The sequence below is a fragment of the Erinaceus europaeus genome, chromosome 16 (genome assembly GCF_950295315.1).
Source record: "Erinaceus europaeus chromosome 16, mEriEur2.1, whole genome shotgun sequence".
Lineage (NCBI taxonomy): Eukaryota > Metazoa > Chordata > Mammalia > Eulipotyphla > Erinaceidae > Erinaceus > Erinaceus europaeus.
This window is the reverse complement of record NC_080177.1, coordinates 72706038-72725185: the sequence shown is the minus strand read 5'-3', so window position 1 is coordinate 72725185 and position 19148 is coordinate 72706038. Positions and strand designations below refer to the sequence as shown.

General features: G+C 42.9%; 1 protein-coding gene across 2 annotated transcripts in view; it reads left to right on the top strand.

The window, feature by feature from the left end:
• Nucleotides 1-7345: 7345 nt before the first annotated feature.
• BAZ1A (bromodomain adjacent to zinc finger domain 1A) overlaps nt 7346-19148 on the top strand; it is a 72580-nt gene continuing 60777 nt past the window's right edge. For both annotated transcript variants that reach the window (XM_060175420.1, XM_060175419.1), the window contains exons 1-2: nt 7346-7478; nt 14677-14955. In XM_060175420.1, the coding sequence (XP_060031403.1) occupies nt 7366-7478; nt 14677-14955 (392 nt within the window). In that variant the 5' untranslated portion in view covers nt 7346-7365. The remainder of the gene's footprint in view (nt 7479-14676; nt 14956-19148) is intronic.

Genomic DNA, 19148 nt, shown 5'->3' with positions numbered 1-19148 from the left:
ACAGAGTCAAGGAGAAGGAGAGACAGCTGCAACATTGCTCTGTCTCTCACTGAACCCCCCACCCCAACTGCAAATGGGGACTGGCGGCTTGAGTCCAGGCTCCTTAAACATGGTGATGTGTGTGCTCTACCGTCTGAGCCACCATTTGGCCTATATAGGATTGTCTTTTTTTAAAAAAATATTTTATTTATTAATGAGAAAGGAGGGGAGAGAGAAAGAACCAGACATCACTCTGGTACATGTGCTGCCGGGGACTGAACTTGGAACCTCATGCTTGAGAGTTCAATGCTTTATCCGCTGCACCACCTCCTGACCACAGAATTGTCTTTTATGGATTCTAGGTTTTGTGTTATTAGGCTTCCCCCACTTTGTTTTTCTACCAGGGTTATTGCTGGAGCTCAGTGCCTGTACAACTCCACCACTCTTACTCACCATTATTTTTTTCCTTTTAGATGGTGGATGAGAGATAGAGAGAGGAAGACAGAGTAAAGGAGGAAAGACACCAAAGCAAGGCGCCAGTATTCATGAAGCTTCCCTTTTTTTGCCTCCAGGGTTATTGCTGGGGCTAGGTGCCTGCACTATAAATTCACTGCTCTTGACGCCCATCTTTTTTTTCCATTGTTACTGTTCTTGCTGCTGCTGCTGTTGTCGTTATTGGATAGGACAGAGAGATTGAGAAATGACGGGAAGACAGAGGGGAAGAGAAAGACACCTGCAGAACTGCTTCACGGCTTGTGAAATGACCCCTCTGCAGGTGGGGAGCTGGAGGCGCAGGCCAGGATTCTTGTGCAGGTCCTTGTGCTTCACACTATGCGCTTTGCCCAGTGCCCAAAGCTTCCCTTTCACAGATGCTTCCATGTGTGACTAGCAGCTCAAGCTTGGGTTCCCCACGCACGGTAATATTCATTCTGTCTGGTGAATCCACCTCCTGCCCTCACCTCCAACGTAATAAGAAATCTTTACGGTTTCTTCTAGTACTTTTATATTTAACACTTTTTAAAAAAAATTTATTATCTTTATTTATTGATTGGATAGAGACAGTCAGAAATTGAGAGGGAAGGGAGGGATAGAGAGGGTGAGAGACAGAGAGACACCTGCAGCACTGCTTCACCACTTGTGAAGCTTTCCCCCTGCAGGTGGGGACGGGGGCTCAAATCCAGGTCCTTGACCATTGTAATACATCTGTGCTCAACCAGGTGCGCCACCACCCGGCCCCATATTTAACACTCTTAATCATTACAAGTTCTAAACTAGTGCACAAGATCAAGTTTCCTGTTTCAATTTATAGCTGAACAAGATTAGTAAATTAACTCATGGGAAAATAGTAGTTTAAATTCTGGAATTGATAAGACTAGAATTTGGGCTTTACTATTTTGGGGTTGTATTATTTTGGGCATGTGACTTAATTGACTTCCTTGGAACTAAACAATATCATCTGTAAAATGAAAAGTATTATATAAACATATAATGTAGTTTCTGAGCATTGCTCAATGTGATGAATCACTTAAAACCTTTAGTATGGTGCTCGATAAATTGAAAGTACTCATAGAATGTAAACTGTTAATGTGATGACCACTAGCAATTCTTTTAACCCTTACTATTGTTCCATAATTCACAGATTTGACATTAATCACAAGGGCTTGATTTTTTTTGAGAGAACAGAGAGAATTTGAGAGGAGGGGGAGATGGAGATAGAGAGACACATACTTTCTTCACTGCTCATGAAGCTTCTTCCCCCCCTTCAGTTGGGAAGCAGGGGCATGAACACTGGTCTTTGTGCATGGTAACATGTGCACTTAATCAGGTGCACCACTGCCTGGCCCCCAGGGGTTGCTTTTTTTTTTTTTTGCCTCCAAAAAAAAAAACCACTTTTTTTTTTTTGCTGGGGTTTGGTGCCACAGGCACCACGAATCCACTGCTCCTGGAGGCTATTTTTTTTCCCTTTTGTTGCCCTTGTTGTTTTATCATTGTTGTGGTTATTTTTGTTGTTGTTATTGATGTCATTGTCGTTGGATAGGACAGAGAGAAATGGAGACAGGAGGGGAAGACAGAGAGGGGAGAGAAAGATGGACACCTGCAGACCTGCTTTACGGCCTGTGACGTGACTCCCCTGCAGTCGCAGAGCCACAGGCTCGAACAGGGATCCTTAAGCCGGTCCTTGTGCTTCCTGCCATGTGCTGCCACCCCACCCCCGGGGGGTTGCATCTTTAAAAAGGCATTCCAGAATTGCTAGCATTATCACTTGCAAATTAACAATTCCATTTTCTCTAAAAATAGTAATTCTTAACCTTGGCAGTATATTCAGATTATTTGAGTATTTTCTATTTGTTGGAGCTTCCCTTCTCCGGAGTGACATTTTCAGATATAAACAGAGAAAAAACAACACCATAGCACTGAAGCTTCTCCATTGTGGTGGGGGTTGGGCCTGGCTTCATACATGGCGAAGCAGAAGCACTATCTAAATGAGCTATGTTACCAGCTCCACCTGAGTAGATTCTTCTTAAAACTAAATGCCTGGGTTCCCACACCAGAGATTGTTTAATTGGTTTAGGGATTGACCTAGGCAAAACTCTGTGATTCCCATGGACAGTCAAGAGCTAGCTAGCATCACTATCTTGGCACTAAGCCACTGGTTTTTAGAAGTGAAGGGAACTGTACTCAGTTCTCCCAAAAAACAATATCTAGAAATATTTTTATTGGTGAAATGCCATGAATTAGTTTAAAAGACAGTAATAAAAGGACTTAGTGGAGAAGGGCACAGTGTAGAAAGCCTTGTACTTTTAAGCATGAGGTTTCAAGTTCAATCCCCAGCATCTCATGTGCCAGAGTGATTTCTGATTTTCTCTCTCCCTCTCTGTCATCAAAAAGTAAATAAATCTTTAAAAAAAAAAAGTTGAGATAGGACCAGGGGCAACACATACGGATATTGAGGAAAAGTGTTATGAAGTTGAAGATATTGACTAGGTATTTGTGTGTGTGTGTATTGCATCTTTTTAAAAATTTTATCTTTTAATTTTTTTTTTTTTAACCAAAGCACTGCTCAGCTCTGGTTTATGGTGGTACTGAACCTGAGACTATAGAGCCTCAGGCATGAGAGTCTGTTTGCATAACCACTATGCTATCCACCCCCAAGATCTGCTCTTTTAGAAACTTTCAGATATATGATACAGTATTAACTATAGTCACCGTGTTGTAAATTCAATTCAATTCAATTCAATTCAGTTCATTCATTACTGCCTTTTAGACTCCTTTGGTTCCTCTAAATACTTTTATAGCTGCTACTTAGAATTAAGGCACACAAAGTATTTATACTTATTAAATGTGTTAATAGAAATATGAAGCTAGACTTCTCAGCTATTCAGTCAGACAATACTAAGAGTCTTACCACCCCCAGCTGCTTTCCAAGATAGTTCTCAAAAAGAAAGTATTATGTCTGCTCATGCTCCCTTATCCCCTTAAGCATTTTAGACATTTAGGGAGGATTTGGAATGGTATTTTAGCTTATTTATAGTTATAGTATGAATAGGAAGTACAAGAAAGCTAGTTATTACCTAATAGAGGGATGAGTAGTGTAGTCCGAAAAGTTTGGATATGGAGTCAGAAGTTATAAATTCCAGTTCCTGAGCTTTGATTTCCTCAGCTACAAAATGAGAGGTTCCAAAGGTTTCTTTCAGTTACAAATAATTATTGTCTCATTACCTAAGCAAACCCTTTCTTTTTTTTTTTGTTTTTGTTTTTTTTTTTCTTTTTTTTTTTTAAGCAAACCCTTTCAAAATCAGATGGACAGAAAATTAAGTCTAGCTCAAGTTTTTATATATACATACATAAAACATAAGTTTTTAATATACATACTTCATAATCTTTTTTTAAAGCTAAAGTAGTATAGCTTCTCAATTTGAAATTGTTTAAGTCTCAGTGACACCTGATTAATAAATGCCCTTCTTAATTACTATATTCTTCTAATATTATCATATATTGCTACACAGGGGCCATTTGTACCTTTAGAAAGGAAACGAGAAGAAGGAGGTAGGGGTGTTGCATCTTCCAGTTGGCAAGGAACTTGAACTTTCTGTTGTCCTTAAAACCATGCCCATAAATGACTTCAATTTGAGTCAGTTTTGATCCCTTGTCTATATTTTTTCTACTTCTCTTTTCGCACTGTGTTATGATCACTCTAACTCACACAACTCTTAGACTGGTTGTCTTTATACTGTTTCTTCCACATAAGACTGCATGTTTTTGAGGCAATGATACATTTATATCGCATTCCTTACATGAATTAGTGCCATGTCTTAGCATGTTATAAAAAAAAAGCTTGAGTGGTGGTCTGGGAGGTGGCACAGTGGATAGATAAAGCATTGGACTCTCAAGCATGAGGTCCTGAGTTCAATCCCTGGCAGCACATGTACCAGAGTGATGTCTGGTTATTTCCCTCTCTCTTCCTATCCCTCTCATTGACAAAAAAATAAAATATTAAAACAAAAAAACTTGAGTGGTCCAGTAAGTGGTGAAGTGGCTAAAGCCTTGGATTCTCAAGCATGAGGCCCCAAGTTCAATCCCTGGCAGCACATGTACCAGAGTGATGTCTGGTTCTTTCTCTCCTATCTTTCTCATTAATAAATAAATAAATTCTTTAAAAAAAAAAGCTTGATAAATGTTTAACTGAATTAAATCGCTAAGAAAATAAATGATTTCAGTTTATTGTTTTCACTTTTTTCCTCCTGTGGTAATTTAACTTTTATAGTTTCATTTATAACTTTTTACACTAAGTCTTATTTTAAGACAGTATACTTTATTTTCTGATTATAACATAAAGCTTTACTATCTCAAAATCCTCGACATGGAATTAATAAAAGCAAAGAAGTAGTCATGATCCCAGAATATAGAAAGAAGAAATGTGTAGTATAACTATAAAGTATTATTTGAGGGAGGTGAAGTATGATAGCAATTTGATCAAATATTATAAATACATTAAAACACTTGAATATGTTAATGATAATTTGCTATGCTTACATTATTCTGAATTAATAGTGAATAACTGAGTAAAATTTAAGGATTATCTTGTATTGAGTTATGATAGTATTAAATTTTGAGTATAGTGGAAGGGAAATTGAATATGGTAGTATTTTGATAAAGTAGAATAAGGTTAATATAAAAAGAAAATTCGATTGTTTAGGATTTGTATTTAATCATTAAAATCCTATTGACATTATCACTTTTGATCATTTTAAAGAAAATTTTAATAGCTTCTCAAGTTGTGAGATCTAAGAAATAATACTATATATTCAAAGAGCATTTTATCTTTTTAAGCTTAACAGTTAGTAGTGGAGTTTTGAATTCTGGGTGATGCTTCAGTGTGTGTTGAGATGTATCTTCATTTCCCTTTTGGATGTACTGCTGTGGCCTCCAATTTTTCTGTCTGTTAATTTTAGTACTTTTTAGGGAGGGAAGCCTACATTAGCAACATACCAAGTATAAACTAGTTAAAAATATCAAGTCTTTGAGTGCATAATATTTAAAGCTTATCCAGCCTAGAGAGTACACTTGCTGCTTAGAGCATTTACAAATCTTTGTGACTTCTATAAAAATAAGGTGTATTATTTATCGAATTGATTTCGTTTTTTACTCTAATATACACCATACACCTGTACTTAAATTTGAAGATATAAAAAACAATTCCAGAGCGTTTCTGTAGTTACTGTTTTTTCACAATATTAGTAATGATTAATATCTTTTGTTGAACAATTTTTCTTCAAACTCTTAGACTCTTACAGGTTAATCTGCAAATAAGCAAGGGTCAACAATAGTAGTAAAAAAGGTCATTTAAAGCAAAACTAGAAACATCCAGGTATAGGAAAGTTGCTTTAAGGAGAAATTTCACTAGGAAACCCATAATCTTTAAAATTCTGAGTGTTGAATGAAATATTGATCCTTTGCTGTACAGTGTTTCAGCGACATGCTTTAACTGTCACTTTTTTAAAGCGTGCTTTTAGTTTTAAATAATGGAGTATGGTTGCATTTTCAAACAAACTTTTTGGTCTTTTTCTGAACTGTCTTTTAAGTATTAGAGACAACTACTGTCAAGACTTTTTTTTGTTGTTTGTTTGTTTCCCAAGATGGATGTCTACACAAGTCGACAATTCTTCTTTTTAGACGAGAATTCTAATTTTGAAGGAAAAAAAAAGTATCAACATACTTCCTTGCTCCTTATTTCTTTTCCCATCTTGAAATAGAAGTGAAATCGCAACAGGAATCCTTTCCCCATCGTGGAGCCCAGCGCTGGTCCCAGAGTGAAAGATGAAGCCGGCTCGCCCGCGTTAGTTCGCCATGTGTTTACGAAACCCCAGCGCTCCCCCCAGATCTCTGGGCTGATTATCTCAAACATGGAGGATGCTTGTGATTCTTCACGAGGGGGTTGCTCCATTAATTAATAATGTAGCTCTCCCAGGCTCTCCGCCGTCTCTTCCTGTATCAGTGACAGGCTGTAAAAGTCATCGAGTAGCCAATAAAAAGGTAGAAGCGAGTAGTGAAAAGCTCCTCCCAGCAGCTCTTCCTCCTTCGGAGCCGAAAGTAGATCAGAAACTTCCCAGGAGCTCGGAGAGGCGGGGGAGGCGGCGGCGGGACGCGATCCCCCGCGCGGAGCCAGGCCGTGGCGGCGGCGGCGGCGGCGGCGGGGGCGGGCGCGGGCGCGGGCGCGGGCGGGCGCGGTGGGCACAGCCGGAGGCCGACCCCTCCCGGGAGGACGGAGCTCGCCTCGGCTCGCTGCCTGTGTGGCTGGGAAGGAAGGTGGAGAAGTGGCAGCCGGCGTGCTCGCAGGTGAGGGTTCCGCGGGACGGCGCGGTGGCGCCGGCGACGGGGGACGTGGGAGCGAGCGGAGAGACAAAGCGGAGCTGCGAGCGGGGGTCGGTCCGCAGCGAGCGCCGGGGGCGTCGGGCCGGCGGGCAGGCGGCGCGCCGAGCACGTTGTGGGCTCTGCGGCGGCGGCGGCGGCGGGCTGGGAGCCGGCGCTGGGGGAGGGGGCTGAGTGTCTCCCGCACCGCCCGCCGCCGCCCGGGCGGCCGGCCCCTTTGTGAGCCCGCGGGCCGGCGTGCGGAGGTGGGACGCTCCCGGCGGGCAGAGACGGCCGCGGCTCCGCTCACTTCACCCCCCGCGCGGCCACTGGAGCGGCCGCCGTTCCGGTGGCAGCCGCGGAGCGTCAGTCACACAAAAGGCAGCAGAGGAGCCTCCCCGGGCGCGTGGACCGGCCCACGCCGCCGCCGCCGCCGGGCGACCCCCCTCCCCACCCCACTCACCGGCGTTTCCTTTCCCTCCAATTTCGACAGGGGGAAGAGCGGAGCGGACGCGGGCGGCCCGGGCTGGACGGGAGATGCCTCTGCTACACCGAAAGCCGTTTGTGAGACAGAAGCCGCCCGCCGACCTGCGGCCCGACGAGGAAGTTTTCTACTGTAAAGTCACCAACGAGATCTTCCGCCACTACGAGTAAGGGCCGGGCCGGGGCCGGGGCCGGGGCCGGGGCCGGGGCCGGGGCCGGGGCCGGGGCCGGGCCGGGGCCGGGGGCTGCTTTCTACCCCCGCCACACACACACCGGGACACACACACACCGGGACACACACACACACCGGGACACACACACACCGGGACACACACACACACCGGGACACACACACACACAGGGACACACACACACAGGGACACACACACACACACCGGGACACACACACCGGGACACACACACACACACACAGGGACACACACACACACACACACACACACACACCGGGACACACACACACACACACAGGGACACACACACCGGGACACACACACACACACACAGGGACACACACACAGGGACACACACACAGGGACACACACACCGGGACACACACACACACACACACAGGGACACACACACACACACACAGGGACACACACACACACACACCGGGACACACACACACACAGGGACACACACACACACACACCGGGACACACACACACACAGGGACACACACACACACACCGGGACACACACACACACACACAGGGACACACACACACACCGGGACACACACACACACACAGGGACACACACACACACAGGGACACACACACACAGGGACACACACACACAGGGACACACACACACACCGGGACACACACACACACAGGGACACACACACACCGGGACACACACACACAGGGACACACACACACACAGGGACACACACACACCGGGACACACACACACACTAGCGCCCTTTTGTCTCCCTCCTTTTCCTCGCCCGGGGCTCCCTGACTTGAAAGTGACGGCCCGCTTTTCTGGGTCCGGCCGGGCCCCCGGGCGCCCCCCGCCCCACACACCCCCGACCCCGGTGGCGGGCGGCGGCGCTGGCCGCGGGAGACTGGGGCCGGGGTCAGCGCTGGGGCCGCTTCCAGCCGCAGCTGCCGCCGCCCGCCCCGCAGCCCGCCCCGCAGCCCGCCCGGCGGAAACTCCCCAGCTCGCCCCTCCCCGCCGCGGCCACACGCGCGCTCCGCGGCCAGTTCCGGGATCCCCGCCCGGCGGCCCAGGGCATCCCCCTCTCGGGTCAGCGGCTCGGGCGGCTGCCGTCCCCCCGGCCGGAGGAGGGAATCCCCGCCTCCCCCGGAGGCCGGGAGGGAGGGAGGGGGACGCAGTGTAGGAAGCGGCGGGGCAGAGTGGAGCCTGGCGGTGGAGGAGCTTAGGGCCGGGGCGGGAGGGCTCGTGAAGTTTGAAAAACTTGGGGGAAGGAAGGTTTCCTGGGGTCCCCGGCACCGGAGGCTCCGCCCGGGCCCCCGGCCTCGCGGCGCCGAGGTCGTGCGCTCCGCCGCCGCCTCTTCTCGGTGACTAAGCCGCGGCCCCGGGGGAGCTCGGCGTCTCCGCCCCCGGGAGACCGGGCGGGCGAGGAAGAAGTCGGGGCCGGCCAGGGGGTGGGGAGCCCTGGGCGCCCCTGGTTTTCACTTTCGCGTTGCCGGGAGGAGGTTAAGACAAGTTCAACGCCGGCCTCAGCTTGTCCCCTCCGCTTGTCCCCTCCTCACCGCCGCCTGACATGTGCCACTCGCTATTGTTTTGATAAGACTCCCGGGCTGCGGCTGCGGCTGCGTTTCATTTCCAGCCGGGTTTATCCCCCCAAAGATCCCCTTGTCCTGTGACACCTAACGACGGGGTGTTTTCACAGATCTGTGTTCAAACAGGATCTCCAAGTGAGAACCTGAATTGATCAAGCGTTGGAGCAACTTGATCCTCTTTTTTTTTTTCTTTCTTTATCATCATCATTATTATTATTATTATTATTATATCCCTCCACCCAGGAGGAATCCCCTTTGTGACTTTGTTACAGCCCCCAAATTGTGTAGCAGGCACCTTTTCTTAGTTAGGGGTGGTGGGGAGGAGGGGGGCATTAGGCAAAAGCTCTATACCTGTCTTGGAAATGAGGCGTGAAGTTAAGAGAAAAATCAGTTCCTTTTGAGTTTTTTAGCATTCTTCTTTTTCTGCTGCACAGTTACACACAAACATGTTTTATGGAGAGAACTTTTTCAGCAGACAGTACTTTAAATAGGGGTGTACATCTTACTCTGTGCCTGTACAGACTTGTTTTGTTACTCAAATAGAGTTCACTCTTGTAACTACTTAAGAGAATCTGGATTAGGTAACTTGACAAGGATGATATCTTTTTACGTGTAAGTTAAAATTCTTTAAAAAAATTTTTTTAAGTGTATTTAAGAATGTCAACAAAATAGGAGATTACTTTAGCTTTCAAACTTCTCTCATTGGTAAAAGTCACCTTATCTTTTAAGAGTCTCCTCTCTTCAAAATGGAGATTATCTGTTGCTCTTTTGAATTAAAAACTTCTCTTATACTTTGGTTTTGATGAATTTGGTCTAACCATGGGGAAATCTGAAATAGGTTTTTGATATTCCAAACTATTAATTTTAAGAAACTGTTCTCTGCATTAAAAAAAAAAAACCCTCAATAACTAGTTTTGTTGTTTTCTCTGTTAAAATATCTGGTTTTTGAGAAACACAGTTTAGAAGTGATTTGTTTGGAAGCAGAGGTGCTTAATCATTTACCCTCCAGGAAGCAGCTTGGGCTGAAGCATAAGGTCCCTAGTTCAGTCCTGTGTGCCACCTGTGCCAGTGTGATGCTGTGTTTGAGGCACTCTCTCACAAACAAGTATATAATTAAATCTACCTAAAAAAAAAAAAAAGTATTGCTAGTGGGATACTTAGGTATTAATCTTTCTGACTTTGAAATGACAAAAGTGGAAGGAGACTGCTTTATAATCTCATTGGATTTTGAGTTACTTTCTCCTTGGATGATTACACAGAAATCTTTGCAAAATACCTTTATTGTGGGTGGTGCGTGGTAGCATGCAGTAATAGGGTAATCTGACCTTGGCACAGTTTTTGGGGAAAATCTTTTAGCTACTCAGTACATCACCAATTTGGTTGGAGATTGCCCTTTAAGTGCACTTACTGTTTTTCTATTGCATTTGAAGACCACTCTGTTTACCTATTTGTTTTAGTTTTTATTTCTTGAATATAATTTCTTCTAGTTAGTTGCAAAGAGATTTTTTTATATACCTTCCCACCTCCTTCACTTCTTAACAAAATGCAGAGTTAACTTTTGTCTCTAACTTTTGCTGGTTGAGGTTGCCAGTTGACCTTTTAGTTGCTAAACAGTTTTCTGTCTTTTTCAGGCTATTACAGCCTAACACTTCCTCCTTTGTCCTTTTAGAGAGCTTGATCACCCCCTCCATTTTACATAGTGTAACATCTGTTATTATTGCACTGTGATGCAGTGTATGTGTTGCCTCATATTTTCTCTTTCCCAAGACCCTGGATTCTTGAAAACAGGGACTATGACAGAGATGGATCCTTAGTGATTGGACAATACAAACTTCTTTATTTTTGTGAGCTATATGGTCCTTAACTAATTGCCAACTCTTGTTTGACCTGCTTTGTTAAGTGAAGAATACTCATTAAAAACTGCACCTTAACTATAAGCAGCCACATACTCTAAAGTACAAAATTGTCTCTGAAATAAAAAAAATATTCTGTAATTTGGCTTAATGACAGTTTTGGTTTTTTAATTTATTTGCAGCTGTGGGCTTTTTTAAAAAATGAAATAGGCCAAAAAAATGAAATATGTCTATAGATGAGCTTGTAGATTTTTGAGGCAGGAAAATGATTTGTTGTATTACCCAATGACCTATCTCCTAAATAAAACAACATTTTTTTTTTTAGCCATTTAGACCCTTAGAATTGGAACTTGCCATCATCAAAAGTGAGAAACTTTTCATAAATGTATAAATCTCTCCCACTGTCACTGACCATAGTCACTCATCCACCTGGCTTAATGAGGCATCCATTTTTGTTTTTAGCTTCCTACAGTTAATTCAATCCTTTCAACACCCCCCCCCCCTTTTTAACATGTCAAAATTGGTTTAGAGTAGGATAAATCCAAGGTTTGATATTAAGATCAATGCTGCAGCGATTGGTAGCACTTGTGAACCTAAGATTGTCAAATTTGGTATTGTACTAACACATGGTGCTCACTGGGGAGGATTCTTACAGTGTTGACATTTGCAGATGTGGCGAGAACATAGGACATTGCTTGGGATTCAAGCTGTCTGCATAGATCTTGTGTTGATACTATTGTTGACTTCTTTATCCTCATGTGGTTAAGTTCTAGATATTAGATATATAAACCAGAATGCCATCAGTTTAGCATGAGGCAAAATGCCTTTCACGCTGATTCCCAAGCTGTTAATCTGCTCTTGTGAAATCTTACTATTATCTCACCATTTGTGATTGTGGATTTGTTAATGAAAGTTACATAACTCTGATAGTGTCTTCGTATTAGGTGTTCATTTCTAGGCACGACAACTTTATAATCCAGATTATTTTTTTGGTAGAATTTACTTCTTGTTGGTTTAGCAAGCCTCCAAGTTTTTGTGATGATGTGTTCTTTCTTTAGACAGAATATATATTCAAATTATTTTACTGTTAGAAGCCACCTTAAAAGTTGGTGGCTCAAAATAATCACACATTTAACTTTCACAATTTGGTTTCTGTTGCTCTCTTGTCTCATTCATCTGAAGGCTAGGCCAAGACTGGATGAAGAAAGAAGTAAACCTGAACTTTTTCACATAGTGGCCTTAGAAGGATCCTCACACTTCATACAGTGTTAGGGCCTCATCTGTGTCATAGAATTTCATTGCTCTGGGTTGCTTTTTGATTTTTTTCTAACCATAACATAGCACCAGAACCCCCACGACTGCCTATAGCAGCCTGGTATGGTGCTGGGGTTTGAACCTGAGCTGCAAATGTTGCAAGGTTCATGCCCCTTCGGTAAGCTATCTCCCTGATCTATTTTTTAATTTTTTTCGTCTCCCCCCCAGGTGCACCCCACCATCATTATTTTTATAAGGATTTATTTATTATGAGATAAAGGAGGAAAGAGTATCACTCTGGCATATATAATGCTGGAAATTCAACTTGGGAACCTAGGCCAGTGCTTTTACCCACTGGGTCACCTCCCAGGCCAGTCTTTTGAAGATCTGAGGTAATTTAGTCTTCTAATGAGCAATGCATGTATGTTTCGAGCACAATGGCATGAGTCACCTGTTATGGGAGCCTAGAAAGTGGAGCTGATAGCTACCAGGGAGTTGAGGGAGCCCATAAATAGAAGATAATAATGGAGTTGAATCCTGAAAGGTGGAATTATCAATACAGAACATGGGAGAAGGGAGAGAGCTAGAGTATAGGAAGCTAACTTTTTTGAGCAGAGGAGGCTATATAAGAAAATGCAAGTGTGAAGTTACAATTTGCTTAAAATTTGTGACTTGTGCCACTTTCTAAATGAGTTGTAGCTTTGATAGACTTTTTCTCAGGATATAATCACTCATTAAATTCTGCTCCATTGATAACCATCTGTTAGGTCTAACCATTATACTATCTCTCCCACCCCTATATTATAGATCCCTTATATTTTGAAGTGATTGGATATTTTTTTTCAAAGAATATTCTTGCTAACACCATAATGTTTATGGAAAATGCTTTTTTTAAAAAAAATTTTATTATCTTTATTTATTTATTGGATAGAGACAGAAATCAAGAAGGAAGGGAGGGATAGAGAGGGTGAGAGACAGAGACACCTGCAGCCCTGCTTCACTTGTGAAGCTTTCCCCCTGCAGGTGGGGACCAGGGGCTCGAACCTGGGTCCTTGCACATTTGTAACATGTGCACTCCACCAGGTGCACCACCGTGACCCGATCCCTGGAAAATGCTTTCACGGCTGAGATTCTGAAGCTTCAGGTTCAATCCTTAGAACGACTGAAAGCCAGAGCTGAACAGTGCAGGTGGAGCTAAATGTTAGGGCTGGTGTATCGATCCCAGTTCGCGTACCCGGCTCAACACCTGCAGGGGAGTCGCTGCACAGGCGGTGAGGCAGGTCTGCAGGTGTCTGTCTTTCTCTCCCCCTCTCTGTCTTCCCCTCCTCTCTTCATTTCTCTCTGTCCTATCCAACAATGACAACGTCAATAACTACAACAATTTAAAAAAAAAAGGGCAACAAGAGAAAATAAATAAATATTAAAAGAAAAGAAAAGGAAAACAAAAAAAAAGAGGAAGAGAGAGAAATTCAAACCGCGCAGAAGAAGAGCACTGAGTAAACTGGCCCTTGAGACTCACCCAACACTCAACAGCTGTTATTTTAGTCTTTGTATAACATTCCAGGGATCTTTGCTATCTCTTCCATTTCTTTTAAAAATCATTTTATTGGATTTTCAAGGTCAATAAAATATTCTCTGTTCTTAAGAAAATCATTTTATTGGGGGAATTAATGATTTGCAGTGTAGTGATTGGCACATGGATACACTTCCTTATCTTTGCTGCTTTTCTTTTTGACACAGTGGGTCCATGTCACATATGTAACATTTTGGTCAGCTTTTGCTTTAAAAAAAAAAAAGTGGGGAATCAGACTGAAATCGACACTAATATTAGCATGCTCTTTTAAGAACATCGTTTATACTGTTTATGACTGGCTTTCCATTGTGTGAACTAGATAATTTACGTAAACTTTCTCTTTCGTGAAGTGATTTGGTTTCTCAGTTCTTCCACTACTGTGTTTATGCTTTTTAAAATTCATAGTTAAGTGCTAGTGCTTTTGACTCCTTTAGAATAAAAAGCTGAAAAATTAGAAGGAAAAAGAATGGTTGAGTAGGTAGCATCATGGTTAAGCAAAAAGAATGGTTGGGGGCGGGTAGACAACATGATACTTATGCAAAGAGACTCTAGTGGCTGAGGCTCCAAAGTCCCAGTTCAATCCCCCACACCACCATAAGCCAGAGCTGAGCTGTGCTCTGGTTAAAAAAAAAAAAAAGTATGGTTGAATTTCTTTTCAGTTTGACTTGACTCCCAATTAAAGAACTGAAGGAAATCGAAGTCCATTTTAGTTAAATGCACCTTTTTAATGGCAAAACATAGAAATGTTTTAAGTGCATTTTTTCAGAGTTGTATTAATTGTAAGATGACCAGTTACCTAGAGTTTGAATTCTGTGATTTGACATGACATTTTAAATAACCCTTTATCAGCTTTTAATAAGAAATTTGTGAAATAGCAGCTAATGAATTTTTTTTTTTTTCCCTTAATCAGTGACTTTTTTGAACGAACCATTCTGTGCAACAGTCTTGTGTGGAGTTGTGCTGTGACGGGTAGACCTGGACTGACTTATCAGGAAGCACTTGAGTCCGAAAAAAAAGCAAGACAGAATCTTCAAAGTTTCCCAGAACCACTAGTTATTCCAGTTTTATATTTAACCAACCTTACCCATCGCTCACGCTTACATGAAATTTGTGACGATATTTATGCATATGTCAAGGATCGATATTTTGTTGCAGAAACTGTGGAAGTCATTAGGAACAATGGTGCAAGGTAAAGTACTTTCAGTTTTTTTTCTTTGCTATGTATGCATGCATTCACATTGCTTGAAATTAAAAGTACACAAAACGGAACTGAGGAAAAATTCCCGTTATTATCCACTAACTACTCTGTTATACTTCTCACAGATGTCTCTGTTGTTAACTGTTTTTTTTTTTAGATATTTTATTTATTTATTCATGAAGATAGAAGGAGAGAGAGAGAGAAAACAAACACCAGACGTCACTCTGGTACATGTGCTGCCGGGGATTGAACTCAGGACCTCATGCTTGAGAGAGAATCCAACGCTTCATCCACTGCTCCACCTCCCGGACCACTTGTTAACAGTTTCTTACATGCTTTATTTTATTTATTATTGGATAAAAACAGAGAAATTGCGAGGGATGGGGAGATAAAGAGGGAGGGAGAGAGAGTGGGTTGGGTAGATAGCATAATGGTTATGAAAAGAGACTTTTAACACCTAAGGCTCCAAAGTTCAATCCCTCACACCACCAGAAACTAGAGCTGAACAGTGCTGTGGTTAAAAGGGGGGGGAGGGGCAGGCGGAAGCACAGCGGGTTAAGCGCACTTCAGGCAAAGCTCAAGGACCATCGGAAGGATCCCAGTTCAAGCCCCCCCCCCCTTCCCACCTGCGGGGGAGTCCCTTCACAGGTGGTGAAGCAGGTCTGTCTTTTTCTCTTGTCTTCCCTTCCTCTCTCCATTTCTCTCTGTTCTATCCAACAACAAATGACATCAACAATAACAATAATAAACAATAATAACCACAACAAGGCTACAACAAGGGCAACAAAAGGGGGAAAAAATGGCCTCCAGGAGCAGTGGATTCATGGTGCAGGCACTGAGCCCCAGCAATAACCCTGGAGGCAAAAAAAAAAGAGAGAGAGAGAGAGGGAAGGAGAGAGATGGCTACGACTCTACTTCACCACTCCTGAAGCTTTCCCCATGCATATGGGAACCAGAGGCTTAAACCCAGGTACTTGAGCATTGTAGTGTGTGCACTTGTGTATGAGGTGTGTGACTACTTGGTCCTCTTGTGTATACTGTGTTTTTTTTAACAAGTTTTTTACTCATTATTGGATAGAGACGGAAATTGAGAAGGGAGGGGAAAATAGGGAGAGAGACAGAGACACTTGCAGACCTGCTTCACCTCTCCTGAAGTTTTCGCTCTGCAGGTGGGGACCAGGGGCTTAAACCTGGGTCCTTGCACACTGTAGTATGTAGTATGTGTGCCGAACCAGATGCGCCAAACTGGCCCCTTGTATGCTTTTCTTTTTTTCCTTTTTTTTTTTTTTTTTGATTTTATTTATTTATGAGAAAGATAGGAGAGAGAGAAAGAACCAGACATCATTCTGGTACATGTGCTGCCAGGGATGGAACTCTGGACCTCATGCCTGAGAATCCAATGCTTTATCCATTGCGCCACCTCCTGGACCACGATTGTATGCTTTTCTAAAGCTAATTTTTATATAAATCACTAAAACATGTACATGAATACAGATGTTCACAATTTTTGCTCCTTTTGATGCTAGAGACATTATGTTGTATCTATTATTAATAGAATTTATTTATTTATTTATTTATTTATTGGATAGAGACAGTCAGAAATCAAGAGAGAAGGGATAGAGAGGAAGAAAGACAGAGAGACACCTGCACCACTGCTTCACTGCTCACAAAGCTTTCCCCCTACAGGTGGAGACTGGGGGCTTGAACCTGGGTCCTTGTGCATTATAACATGTGCACTTAACCAGATTTGCCATCACCAGTCCCTTATGTTTTTTTTTTTTTGTAATTTTATTTATTTATCTTCCTTTTTGTTGCCCTTGTTGCCTTTTTATTGTTGTTGGATAGGACAGAGAGAAATGGAGAGAGGAGGGGAAGACAGAGAGGAGGAGAGAAAGACAGACATCTGCAGATCTGCTTCACCGCCTGTGAAGCGACTCCCCTGCAGGTGGGAAGCCGGGGGCTCGAACCGGGATCCTCATGCCGGTCCTTGCGCTTAGCACCACCTGCGCTTAACCCGCTGCACTACCGCCCGGCTCCCCCTTATGTTGTTTTTTAATACCCTTTTTTTCTCTCAACTCTTCTAAGATTGACAGTTCATTACTATGTAAATCACTTTTTTTAATAGCATAAGTCCCATTATATGGAAATTCTGTCTTTATTTCATAGTGAAGAAAACTTTAAGTATATCTGCAGTATTCTCTTTTGCTATGTAATAGTTTAAATATACCTGTGTTTCTTGCTGGGTTCTTGTAGAAGCTCTTGATAAAATGAGGACTGGGTTGTATATATTCTGCTAAGTTCCCCTTTAGTCAGATCTTTAAAAAAAAAAAGTGGGGTAGGGGAGATAGCATAATGGCTATACAAGAGAGACTCTCATTCCTGAGGCTGTGAGGTCCCAAGTTCAATCTCCTGCACCACTATAAACCAGAGCTGAGGGCCAGGTGAGCTACACCTGGTTAAGCATACACAGCACCGCACTCAAGGACTTGGCTTTGACCACACACTTCCCACCTGGCTTCAGGAGTGGTGAGGAGAGTATTGCAAATGTCTGTCTCTATCTTCTCTATCTCCTTCTCTATCACCCCCTCATCCTAATTTCTCTCTGTCCTATAATGAAACTAGAGCTGAACAGTGCTGTGGTTAAAAGGGGGGGGGCAGGTGGGAAGCACAGCGGGTTAAGTGCACTTGGCGCAAAGCTCAAGGACCGGCAGAAGGATCCCAATAAATAAATAAATAAATAAATAAATTCTGTTAATAATAGATACAGATAAAGGAAGAAAAAAAGATCCAGAGCTGAGCATCATTCTAATAAAAAATGATGATAATGGGAGTCGGGCTGTAGCTCAGTGGGTTAAGCGCAGGTGGCAGCGCAAAGCACAAGGACCGGCATAAGGATCCGGGTTCGAACCCCGACTCCCCACCTGCAGGGGAGTCGCTTCACAGGCGGTGAAGCAGGTCTGCAGGTGTCTATCTTTTTCTCCTCCTCTCTGTCTTCCCCTCCTCTCTCCATTTCTCTCTGTCCTATCCAACAATGACAACAACAATAATAACTACAACAGTAAAACAACAAGGGCAACAAAAGGGAATAAATAAATAAAATAAATATTAAAAAAATTTTTTTTAAATGATGATAATAAAAAATAGAAGAAATTAATCATTTTTATATGTGAGAAATTGAATTTTTAAGATTACTTTAAAGTTAAACTATAAGTACTTTTTTGAATATTTGGTATTGGCTTATCATTGATATTTGTCATACTTTTTAATCTGTTAATTTGAAAGATTTTCCTGGATTTTGAACTTCATAAGTCAAAACTTAATTATTATCTCATTTTGGATAATCATTGTTGAGTTCATGTGTAAGTTCAGAATGTCTTTTTAAAAAAAATTATGAGAAAGAAGCAGAGCACTCTGGTACATGGGATGTCGAGAATTGAACTTGGGACTTGAGACCTAAAAGGCCAGTACTCTACCTTTGCCCTACCCTCTAGGCCACTAGAATGCCTTACTAGACTTACTAGAGTCCATTTATGTTGTATTTATTTATTTTTCTCCTGCTGGGCTTTTTACTAGGGCTTCATGCCTGCATGGTCCCATTGCTCCTGGTGCCCTCCCTTCTCTTTCTTCCTTTTTTCCTCCCTTCCCTTCCCTTCCCTTCCCTTCCCTTCCCTTCCCTTCCCTTCCCTTCCCTTCCCTTCCCTTCCCTTCCTCACTCCCTCCCTTCCATCCTTCCTTCCTTCCTTCCTTCCTTCCTTCCTTCCTTCCTTCCTTCCGTCCTTCCTTCCTTTCTTTCTTTCTTTCGTACATATGCTGCTGGGGATTGAACTCAGGACCTCATGCTTGAGAGTCCAATGTTTTTATCCACTGGGCCACCTCCTGGACCACGAAGTGTTTATTTTAAAATCTAAATATATTTGGACTTGATTTGGGGATGGTGTCAATAGTACATTTTTTTAAATTCATGAAACAGTGACAGGCCAGAGTAGCACTCTGGCATATGAGGTGTGGTGAATTGAACCTGGGGCCTAAAACATATAGTTCCTGTACTCTACCTGCTGTGCAGTTTCCCTGGCTGCTAAAATTTACTATTATTTTTGTTGTTGGTAATTGTAGAAGTAACAGGTGATAAAACTTAAAAACTAAAAAGGAATTTTTATTTGTTTTGTTTTGGTTTTCCCAGAACA